The 12,007-nt window shown below is 49.3% G+C and overlaps 1 protein-coding gene across 1 annotated transcript in view; it reads right to left on the bottom strand.

Annotated features, from left to right (window-relative positions):
* The window catches only part of SPON1 (spondin 1), a 274,397-nt gene extending 270,277 nt beyond the window's left edge, over positions 1-4,120 (bottom strand). Inside the window, exon 1 of the mRNA XM_032639045.1 lies at positions 3,645-4,120. Coding sequence (XP_032494936.1) covers positions 3,645-3,882 — 238 coding nt within the window. The 5' untranslated portion in view covers positions 3,883-4,120. The remainder of the gene's footprint in view (positions 1-3,644) is intronic.
* Between the last annotated feature and the right edge of the window lie 7,887 nt (positions 4,121-12,007).

Raw genomic sequence — 12,007 nt, 5'->3', positions numbered from 1 at the left:
AGCAGCTTTGGAGGTCTCCAAACCTCCCGGTTTAGACTAAATCCCTCAATTATGCTTGAAGTTGGACAAGTTTTTGTAATCTCAACTGGACATTCTTTCCCCATCAAGTTCCTTGAAATTTCCCTTTAAAGAGCATCTAGGAAAAGCCACTCTCATTAGCCAGGGTCTGGCTTTATTTTCCTAATAAACAGACCTTTGGACAGACAAAAGAGCCTCTTTTATTTTCAATCAATTCTTGAACATTTCAGCTGATTTTCTTCTATTTGGCTTGAAATTGGGATCTGGGAATGGCTGGTCCTGCAAATTGTCCTCTTATAAGGGAAGTCCCTTGAGAATCCTCAACTTGTTATTTTTAATCACTGTAATCTCTTTTTCAAAGGAGGCCATGGTCAGAAACAGAGCAGGCCTTTCAGAGCTTTCTAAAGCACAATTATTGCAGAGGGAGGGGTATTGGGGGGAAGAGGGAGGGAGAGTAGAGAGATGTGGTGGGAGAGAGAAGGCAGTCAATATAGTAACTAACAACTTGGAAAAAGGCTGAATCATCGTCTCAACTGGATCCTGGCTGTTGAGAAGAAACCCCATGTTTCAATATATTTCTTAATAGTGACCATTTTATTCCAGTCTAGAATACCTAAAGGATATGCTGGGGTGGGGGGCATGGAGAGCAGAAGCTCTTTGGGGATGAACTAGAATACTGAGGACAAAGGTTTGCGGCAGGAAAACAAGCCATTGATTCCAACGATTGAGGGGCCCTAATTCAGGAAAAAATAAAACAGCAAACAGAACACCAGGGGAATGTTAATTTCCACAGCCCTAAGTCAATACCTAGAGCAGAATGTATTAGATTTACTTCTAATGTAACTATTCTAAGTATAAGCCAACAGAAAATGTCACAAACTAGGCCAGTGCCCTTTTCTTCCTAACTTTGAGTGGCAGAATCAGGTTTGCTAATCGCAGAGTATTTACTCAGAGGACCTTAGCATGGTTCCTGTAAGATCTTTCGTTCAGGATCTCTTAGTCACCAGAAAGGAGATAAGATGATTGCCCACCAACGGCCTGAGTCGGATGTCACAGTCCAAAGGCTAACTTTTTAGGCTGGAATAACCTATAAGGTGAAAGCCTAGTGTTCCCCTCCCTACTAGCCCCAGTTTCCACCTGCTGGCAGTGGATACTTAGGCAGTCATGGAACCTCTCTGTCAATGTGAATCCCAGATGCATCTCTGTCTCAGGGCTGGGGCCACTTGCTGCCAGTGCTTGGACAAACTGGGAGGATTCAAGTGGGAAAAGAAACCCAGAAGGACTCATGGCCTGCACAGCAGACTAGCCTGAATTGCCCAAAAAAGAAATCCTCCCAGGACTTCCCTGGCGGTCCAGTGGTTAAGACTGTGACTCCCCACTTGCACTGCAGGGGGCACGGGTTCAATCCCTGGTCGGGGAATTAAGATCCCACTTGCCATGCAGCGCAACCAAAAAATTAAAAAAAGGAAAAAAGAAATCCTCCTGGTCCTAAACGAGGAATAGTCTAAGGCAAGCCTCATGATATGGAGAAATCATTCATTCATTCATTCAATTATTTCATGAGGACCGAGGTAACTGGCATTCACTGGTAGACTGGCTGAAAGGAGTGCTGAATAAACCTACTTTTTAAACGCATGGACACACACACACACACACCAGAAACCAATCTGACCAGGCACATCCCTCCATTATTAAACCATTAGGGCCCCATAGCCAACACAAACTAGCACATATTCGGGGCTCGCTGTAGCTCAGGCATGCTCATCTTTATGCACTCATTCACTCCCTGCAACCGCCCACGGTGGTTGGATAAAGAGCTGTTTTCAAGAGCTGGGAAACAGGTTCAGATAAATTAAAGGACTTGCACAAGGTCACACAGCTACTAAACCCTGGTCCACCTGACTCCAGAGCCACCTCTTTCCCTGCCACGTGGAGCTGGGACAGTTTTCCTAGGGAACCCAGGCCCTCGGGTTGGGGGAGGGCTGAAGAGGCCAGCGGGTTACGCCCACTTCCCTTCAGTCCACAGAGAGGACTGGCTGCTTCCCAGCTCGGAGGAGAGGCTGCGGCCGCTCGTAGGTTCGGCTCTCAGGGCAGCCCAGCCAACCCGCCGCCAGCTCCCCGGGGCTGGGCCGGGTGCCCTCCACCCCACCCCCCACCCTGCCCGTCTCCGCGGAGTACCCAGCATCCCGCCGACCCGTGCCGGCCTGCAGGGGCTGCCGGCCAGCTGCTGAGCGCATCCCCGTGCAGGCTATGCCGGGAAGCCCGCTCTGGGTAGCTCCAGGTGGAGAAAGTCGGGAACACGAACGCGGGAAAACGGAGGAAGCGTTCTGAGAAGGTTCTGGTCGCCTGTGTGGCCCGGGCGCCCGCTGACACTGCCCCAAACTTTCTCCAGTATTGTTCCCATTGCTTCTTCCCGAGATGCTTAGGAACAGGGAAAGTGGGGATGGAAGAGCACCCCACTCGGTGCCCCAAAGCCCCTCTCTTCCTGCTTGACCCTAGAATTGACTTTTGAAGGGGCAAGGGTGAAGGGACACGCGCCCTGTCACTCCCCGCCCGCGGGGCCCCGGTGAGGCCAGGCAGGCTTCTTTCCCTGCCCGACATCCTGGCTCGCGACTGGAGAAGGGCAGCTGCAGCACGGGGAAAAGATGTCTGGGGAGATGACCCGGCTGAAGAGAGGGGCGGTGGGCCCTGGGGATGGCGTAAGTGATTTTCAGGTCTGTGCGGGTCGAGCTGCCTGTCCTGCTTGGGAGGCGCTCACTTGCTTGGACATCCCCTCTCTGCGCTCCCGAAAGCCGGCTCTCAGCTGAGGAGCGTAGGAACGGCATCCCTGGGGCACTGAAACTTGGGGTTACGGGAGCCAAGGTCCCGGCCCCCAGGGAGCAGGCCTCGGGAATCCGGGCTTCCCTTCCGTCTTCATCGGATTCCCTTTCCCTGTCCAAAACTACCTAGAGCTCCCTGTCCACTGGGAGCCTGTCCTAGAAATCCAGGGTCTTCTCCCTCGCCTGGAACCATCGGAGAATAATTTGGAGTTCTTTTCAGGGACCCTTCCGAAAAGCAGCTGGCTCCTCTCCCCTCCTCCTCGTGCCCTGGGACCAGCTAAGGTAGAAGCCGAAGTCCCTTCTCCTGTAGGGATCTGTCCGGGGAAGCTGGAGTGACCATCCCACTGGGGACCGGTCAGTGAGAAGCTGGTTTCCTTTCTTTCAGGGATGGGAGTAGGGAAAGCCGGAGTCACCACCTTGCCTGGGACCCGACTAAGAGAAGCCAGGGTCCGCTCCACTCCAGAGACGGATCTGGAGAAAGGCGAGTCTCCACTTCTCTCCTGGAGCCGGCGGGGGAAGAAGCCAGGTTCCCTCCCAGCCAGGCCAGAGTGGCGCGTCGCTCCGCTACAGCCCATGCCCGGGAACCGCGCGTCAGACGTGGGGGCTGCATCTCCTGGCTGTGGCCCGCGACGGCCCCGGACACTGGCTCGGGTCTAAAAGGGCTGAGGGCATCCAGGACAGAAGGGCCCTTACCGGGCTGCGCCCGCACTGTGCGCCTGAGAACCGTGCGCCCTCCTCCCGCACCGCGCGGTCGGCGCCCTCCGGGGGCCGGGTCCCGCGCCCTCAACGCCACGCAGGGCCACTTACCGCGGTAGCTGGTTCCCGGCTTGTAGAAGTCAGGGTCGCCCTCCACACGGAGGCTGAACTCGGTGTAGCCCTCGCGCCGCGTGCCCTGGACGCGCAGGATGCGGCTGCAGTAGCCCTCCGACTTGGGCACTTTGTCCAGGGTCTCGTCGGAGAAGGCCAGCGCCGCGGCCAGAGGCAGCGCCAGGGCCAGCAGCGCTGGACTCCGGCTCAGTCTCAGGGACGCCGCGGATAGCCTCATCCTCGCGGGCCCCCAACTTTGTGCCTCGCCGCCGGCTCGCCACGCGACTCCTGCTCGAAGTGGTCCCCGCGGAAGCGCGACCGGGCAGAGCCCGGGCGGGGAGCGGAGCTCGGAGCCGGCGCTGGCGAGCGGGAGACCTTGCCGCCTCGGCTTGGCGGCTGCCGAGCTGCGCTGCGCTGAGCTGAGCTGAGCCGAGCAAGCCGAGCAAGCCGAGCAGCGCGAGGAAGGGAGGGCGGCGGAGGAGGAGGAGGAGGAGGAGGAGGAGGAGGAGGAGGAGGAGGAGGAGGAGGAAGAGGGAGGGCTGATTTTGCCCAGATCCCCGAGCGCAGCGCTGTTTTGTTTCCGCGCTGGCGATTAGCGGCGGGGCCGTGTTTATTTTGCGACGCTGGATTCCCAGGGTCTGGCGAGGAAATCATAGGGTACGGGGACACTGCGGACTCTGTCCCACCACCAAGGAGGCTGCTGCCCCAACCCCCTGGACCCTGTGGAGAAGGGTGCTCCAAGGAGGGAAAGACTGAGAACTTTCGCTGCACACCTACTCTGTGTCTGGCAATATTCTGGGCGGTTTACTTACTATATCTGCTCACATTTTCCACTCTCGCTTCACACAATAAACGTGACATTACTTTCACTCATTTTATAGATGAGCAAACTGAGGCTTTCGGCCAGTTAAGGCAGGGTCAGATGCCATGGCTATCTGACTCTATTGCCCTTCTCTGACCTGGAACAGGTCAGACTGGAGGATGGAAAGGAACAGAATGATTCATCCATTGGACCCAGTAGGCACAGTGCTATGGCCTGTAATACCTTTGGAGATTCCTGAAAATGTTTCCTTTAAAATCAGAAGAAAAAAAAAAAACTTTAGGTCCAATAAAATATTTCACTATATAATATTTGTTAATATATTTGTCTTTATACCTACAGAGTCAGAAAATATAATGTTTACTGTTGTTTTATGAAGGGAGGAGCCCACGGAGACAAAAGTGCCTAAAGCCCATGGGAGTCCTCATAGAGCCCTGGAAAGGGGTTTTGAAAGTTTCAGAGAAAAGCCTGTGTTTTCTTGGCTTAGATTTTAGTTCAGGTTCCCAGTCCCCAGTGACAGATGTTTGGAAAGGAGATGAACCTAAGGGCTCACTGGGCAGAGCCTCAGGCTCAACCCCAAAGCTAGACAGGAGAAGGCCAGGTGCAGGAATCTCTCCCACTGTTCCCCTGGGCACCGACTGGAATCAAACATTAGTCCTGTCGCTCACCCACTGTGAGACTTGGGCAGGTTATTTAAGCTCTCCAAGCTTCAGTTTCATGCTCAGAAAGGGTGCATGTGTGCCTCTGGGCTAATACACCCTTCCTCTAGAGGATGCTAGAGTTAAATGAAATGACCCATGTAAAATACTGGGCCTGGTCTCCGGTGTCTCCCCACACCCACCCCAAGCTCAATGGGTGGGTCTGGGCTGGCCCTGGGTAGCACAGTAACGGAGACCAAGCCCACTCTGGGGATGCCTTAATGCCTCTGCCTCCCCTCAGTGTACACAAGCATCCCAAGTGCTCTCAGAAGCTTTGGTTACTGCACCCCCTCCTTCCCCTGGACTGTCAACACGCTTCAAGAGCCTGCATTTAAAAAGCAATCTCCTTTGCTTTCCTTTGACGTCAGGAACAAACAGCCCAGAGGAGCCATCTGCAAAGGAAGCCTCCATTCCTCCTCGCCTGCCCTCAGTCCTTGTGCTGGGAGTCTCACTGCCACTATTAACTGGGCGCCTTCTCTCAGAGGTCCTCTGACAGTGCCCCTTTGCAGAAGGCAATTATGCTATTTTCTTGGCCTCCTCGACAGTCAGCGGCACCTGCTCCAGCTACCAGCCTTCCTTTATGGAGGTGATATTCAGAGAGATTCACCTCTGCGTCCTGAGTGAATTATCTCCAGTATGACCGGACTGGCTCAGGGCTCACATAGACTCCATGGTGCACAGTCCCATGCATCCAGCAAGCTTTCCTTGAGTATAGATTTGGGGCCAAGTCTGTGCTGGGTAGTGGGTACCAGAGGGAACAAACATTCATTCATTCATTCATTCATGTCCAATGCCCTCCATGTGCTCAGCACTGGGACACTGACAAATAAATTACTTGCCTTAGTGGATCTTACAATCTGGGGCAGAGGCAAATATTAAATACATAGTTAACACGAATCTTTTCCAATCATAACGGTGATATATATGCTACAAACTAAGTTGTTCATGAGAGTGTACCCGATCTTATCTCAGAGGACAGGAAACTAGAGATAAATAAAATGTGGCTCCTGTCTTCACGGAGCTTATTTTACATCCAATAGCTCAATTATGTGTTCTTGAAAGTCTTTTCATCTAAATCAGCGTATTCAAATCTAACAGGGAGGTGGGCAGAACACAGCAGGGAGGGACATAATAGTTAATTTCTCATTCAACATTGACAGGAAAACCATGTGATGTAGGAGGCCCCCTCCTCTCTGCTATTTTCCAGATAAGGAACCTATAAAATTTACCTGTCTGGGTGCCACAGCTAGTAAGGGGAAAAAGAACCAGGATTCAAAACAGTCCTCACCAACACTAAAATAGGGTTCTTCCCTCTACGCAGTGGTGATCCCATCATCTGGGCCATGACAGCAGACTCTAAGCAGCCCATGGATCTGTAATCCCACTACCGGAGTTAAACTTCCCTAACCCAGCTCTACTGTCACATCAGAATGCTGCTTTCTCTCCACACATCCAATCCATCACGAAATCACTAGCTTCCAACTCCTTGAATCTGTTCACTTCTCCCCAACTCCTCTGCCACCACATCAGTCTGAGTTGTCATCATCTCTCAGCCTCCTAATTGGGCTGCGCACATCTACTCTTACTCTCCCTCCAATCCATCTTCTGAGCTGAAGACTGAGTGATCCTTTTTAAAATGCAGATTTGAATGTCAATCCCGAGGTTAAAATCCTTTTTCAGTGGCTTTTCAGAGCTCTCAGAACAAAGAATCTTTAACATGGCCTCTGAGGTCCTGTTTAATCCGCCTTTGAAGACCATGTACCCCTTTTCTCATGGGCTCCGGCCACCATGGCTTTTCCATTTTGTGAACTTTTGCCTGTGCGGTTGTCTCTGCCTGGAATCCAGTGCTTTCGTCTCTGCCAACCCCCACCCTCTCCCAGCCAACTCCCTATGCACCCTTCAGATCTCAGTGCAAAACTGCTTCCCCAGAGAAGTCCTTCCTGATTTCCAAGAATAGGTCCTGCCTCTCTTTATATGCTCTCCTGGAACTTGATATCTTTCTCTTAATATTCTCAAGATTTATAATTACCTATTCACTTTTATGTCTTTACATTTTGTATTTGTTCAGTGTCTGTCTCCATCACTAGATTCCAAGCTCCATAAGGGGAGGGACTGTCTCTGGGGATCACCACTGTATCCTCCATGCATATCATGGTGCCTGGCTCCATAAGTATCTGTTCTATGAATAAAACGTCTTTAACAGCCTCCCAGGACCCTCTGATGCAACCCAAGTTCTTCCAGTAACCTTCAAGGCCCTCCATGATCTGGTCATAGATCCCAGACTGAGCTCCCAGTGCTTCCCAGCTGGGTTCCCTGTGTCCCGCACTTTCATACTTGACTTGGCACCTTTGCTTACAGCTTTCCCATCACCTAGGATGTCCTCCCTCCTTCTGCCCATTTAAATTCTCTTCTCCTCCGTGGGATGAGATCTTGCAGTCTCTCCTCTGGACTTCAGTAGAACTTGTGAGAAGAAAGTTTCTTATTTTGACTATTGTGTTTGTGGATTGTCGTGAACTGTCTTGTATGTCTGTGTCTCATCTCCTTAGTAATGAATCCAGTTTACTTTGTTTAACCTCCTGTTCAGATGTTTTGTTTTGTTGTAAAATACACCGGACTTCAAGAAATCTCTTTCCAGTTTTGTAGCCTAAGGCAGAGCTAATGTTAGTTGCTAGGGTGTTGCTAGGGAAAGTCATTTAGCCAGGGCAGATAATTAACTTTATCAGTGTGTGTGGGTAGGTCACAGAAGAGAAGAGCTGGGGGCTCCACTTCTCTAAGAAAAAAAAAATTCCTTTGATTGGTAAGAGGTGAGATCAGCCTCTTTTTTTTTTTTTGGTGGTTGTTTTTGTTGTTCTTTTAAGAGAGAAGGGAAAAAAGAAGTTTCTAGATTATTGTTTTTGAGTATGATCTTTGAAACACAAGCATCAGATGTTTGCCTCAAATGCAAATTCCAAAACCCCCATCCAAGACCTATTGAATCTGCACTTTGAACAAATTCAAACTACAGTTTAGGAAACCGCAGCTTATAATTCAGACTTGAGATGCAAGGCTTCCGTCTGGCTTTCCCACTTTTTTGGCTGTGAGCTGAGATGTCTTGGGAGCTCACAGGTCCTGTCTAAAGTGTTATGTACAAAATTGGGAACAGCAATACCCATCCTGCCTCTCTCCTGGGGGTTTGAGAAATAAACAAGTAATTGAGATAACAATTTGTAAACTTCAGTGATTCACCAAAAAAAACTAGTTAGCGTTGTTACTCTTATTTTATTAATTTAGAACAAGAATCCAGAAATGTTATGTCTTTGTTTCCATAACTCATAGAATTGTACTGAGAAGTTTTATGGGAAGGGGTTTTTAGAAAAAGAAAGCAGATGGACAATGAATGAAGTCGAACTGCACTGAACAATCTATCTGTGATCTGCCTGGAAGCTGTCCACCAGGGACCCAGTAAGCTCTGAGACTAAGTTATGGAAGGTGAATATAAAAGTACAATTTTTAAGAATTCTAAAAGCAAAAGACATTAATTAAGTGAAGAGATATTATCCAGCACCTGTTATATTCTAGGCATTGGCCAAATCATATATAATCACACTACCTTTGGAATTCTGAAGCTGATTGGGTCCATCCTACAACTCCACCCAAGGTATGAGTTCCTCCATTCACCTCATCTCTCCAGTCCTTTGGTCTCCATTCAGTTTTACCCTTCCCTCTACTCTCTGGAGCATTTCTCTACCTATTTTACACTGCCTCATCCAGATCAGCATCCTAGAATAGCCTTCAAAAGTCCCTCTTACCTGAAAGCTCACGGCATCCAATTTACACTCCTTCATCTTCCCTCATCCTACTTCCTTCATCTATAACCTCACATCACTCCCTGCAGCCACAAAAGAACTCTGCAAGTGCTCACTGGCTTCCTGCCCATCCTAACTCACGCTGCAGTCTTGGGAGACTAGAGAATCTGTACTGATACTCAGCCATCCCTCTAACCTCCTCTATTCCAGACAGCTTGGGTCCTTCCATATCAGCAGCCCTCCCTGCAGAAACCATCCTCAGCTTTGGAAATACTGGCTCCCAATGGTCCTCTCTCATTCCACTCCCAGCCATCCCACCGCCTCACTCCCTTGCATTGACCCCTGTGTCACTGAGACCTGCAATTGCTCAGTCGGTTCGGATTTTCCCAGCCCATCTTGTCAGTTCCTTCCCCACCCAGTTTGGGACACTATGCTTAACCATTTGAACCATATCCTCACGAACACGCTTCATTAGGTCGCCTCTTTTATTTTGCTACCGTCCTCTCTAACTCACCCCCAACCCTAGATCAACTAAGCAGGAAGGAGGGAACTATCCCCGACTTCTGATTTCTGCTGCAGAAAACCTGGTAACTGCCAACTGTCATTACTACAAACTCAAGAACTCTACTCTTTTTAAATTTTTTAATTTATTTTTTTATTTATTTTTTTTTGCAGTATTTGGGCCTCTCACCGCTGTGGCCTCTCCCGTTGCGGAGCACAGGCTCCGGACGCGCAGGCCACAGCGGCCATGGCTCACGTGTCTAGCCGCTCCGCAGCATGTGGGATCTTCCCAGACTGGGGCACGAACCCGTATCCCCTGCATCGGCAGGCGGACTCTCAAACACTGCGCCACCAGGGAAGCCCTCTCCTGCTCTTATGTAGTCCAGTTTCCCTTCCTGTCCGCGTCCTCAGCCTGCAGACCTGGGGAGTCTCCCCCATCCTGGGGATGGGAGCAGGAGTGGGGGACTGGGATTGAGGTGGCACTGGGCATGACACTGGACCTTTCCCCTCCCTCCTCGCCCTCTCCAGCTGTTCTCTCACTATGCTTCAGAGGCAGACTTTTGAAAGAGTTGTTCTCCCTTGTTGTCTCTGCCCCCTCAGTTTCCGTTCGTTTTTCCTTGCAGTAAACCTTGGGAACAGTTAACAAGTCTTTATTGAAACTGCTCCAACAGAGGTCACCTAAGACCTCTTAATCGTCATAGACACTGTGTGAACTGAAATAGACAAAAGCCATCCATATGGTCCCTGTCATTGCACAGCTGAAAGGAAGCTCACCACTGAAAGTAGTGAAGGAGAATTGAGCAGTGGGACCATCTTCTAAGATGTAGACCTGGTCCCAGACTGGAGATGTCTCAGTCTCCCTGCTTTGGGTTTATAGATTAGAGAGAGCATCGTGTCTGAATGCCATACAGCCTATGCCAGGTACAGATATGGGCAGCTCCCAAGAACAAGCTCTTGCAAATCCAGCCATGTCCAGAATGTGGACACGGCCCACATTTCCCCTGTGGTTTGCTTGCTATTAATCTAGCAACCCCGACCGAACGAAGCCACCTTTTTGATGAAGTTCTGGAACTTCACCACATGACCATGGCACACTACTGCCACCCAGTGACAGTAAACTGAAAACGCAGTAATATTCAGTAAGGCACTCTCCAGGCACTCTTAAGGTCACCTCCTTGGGCCTATTATAGACTAGATTGTTTTTTTCTTTGAAAAAGAGTCACTGAGTTTTTCCACTGTGTTTAGAATACAGTGTCTGAAGGAACTATGTATTTAATGAATTTTTGTGATATTCAATCCTTTCATTCAACAAACATTTATTGATAAACTGGGAGGAAAGTTTTACAGAGAGAAGATATAATTCCTGCCTTCAAAAAGCTGCAGAGCGCGATAAAGCAGATATTTGTAAGTTGAAAAATCAGATAGTATTAATGAAAGCACAGAGCAGAGTAACTAATTCTGCTTGGGTGAGGGCCCAGGAAAAGGTAACATTTGAAAAGGCACTCAACACCTTCTTGAAAGATAGATAAGAACTTGCCAATTGGAAAAGGGGAATAGGTATTCTAGCGGGGGAATAGCTAGTACAAAGGCAGAGAGATGTGAAAAGGCAGGATGTGTCCTTGAGGTGATAGAATGACCTTTTCAGTGGCACCATATAAAGATGAACTGTCAGTGAGAGTCTGGGGGCAGGGATATATGCTAAAAGGCTTTAACAGCAGTCCAGAGGAGGGCCATGCACTAAAGGCTCAAGAGGAAGGAATGACCTGGAGTGTTGTTGAAGAAGTAGGGTGAATAGGGCTCCATGCACGGGGATGTGGAGGGGAGAAGGGAGTCAACGATGACTTTGAGCGCTCTCACATGAGCCATGGGGGTGAGGGGTATCACTGGTGGTATAACTTCCTGAGATAATGAACTCAAGAAGAGAAGCCATGGGCGATGGTGTGAGATGATATACATTCAATTGTGGGTATGTTTCCAATGTGCTGCAAATAAAAAAAGGCCTTCTTTCCTTCCAATTATGTGTGGCCCAAGTTTTGCACCTCTCCCAATCTGGAAAATATAATTGCTGAAGTGTCAGGTTTACGGATTGTGCTGTGGCTTTAAATAAGCTGCATCCAACTGTTACTTCATATACACAACCCAAAGAGCTAGGACCTGTAAAAAAAAAAAAAAAAAAAAAAAAAAGTCCCAGAACATTAATTCAGCTCCCAAATTATTTCTCTTAGAAAACTGGAACCAATTCTGTTGGTCTGAGCATTAAGAGGGAGTAAGAATAAAATACATTTTATTCATTTATCAGATTGTGGCGACACTGACAATTCTGAGGCCTTTATTGAGTCCCTGAAGGACAGGAGGGCACGCCTCTTACCTCTAAAGGGCCGTAATAATCACAGCAGACAGTCGTAACATAATTACTATGAGCCAGGGAGTGGCGATCTAAATGCTTCACATGTATAGACTCATGTAATCCTCATAACAACCTGGATAATTTTATTACCCCCATTTTGCAGATGAGTAAACTGAGGCACAGAGAGATTAGGCGACTAGCTTGCCCAAGGT

This window comes from Phocoena sinus, chromosome 8 (genome assembly GCF_008692025.1).
Source record: "Phocoena sinus isolate mPhoSin1 chromosome 8, mPhoSin1.pri, whole genome shotgun sequence".
Taxonomy (NCBI): Eukaryota; Metazoa; Chordata; class Mammalia; order Artiodactyla; family Phocoenidae; genus Phocoena; species Phocoena sinus.
This window is presented reverse-complemented; position numbering and strand designations above follow the sequence as displayed.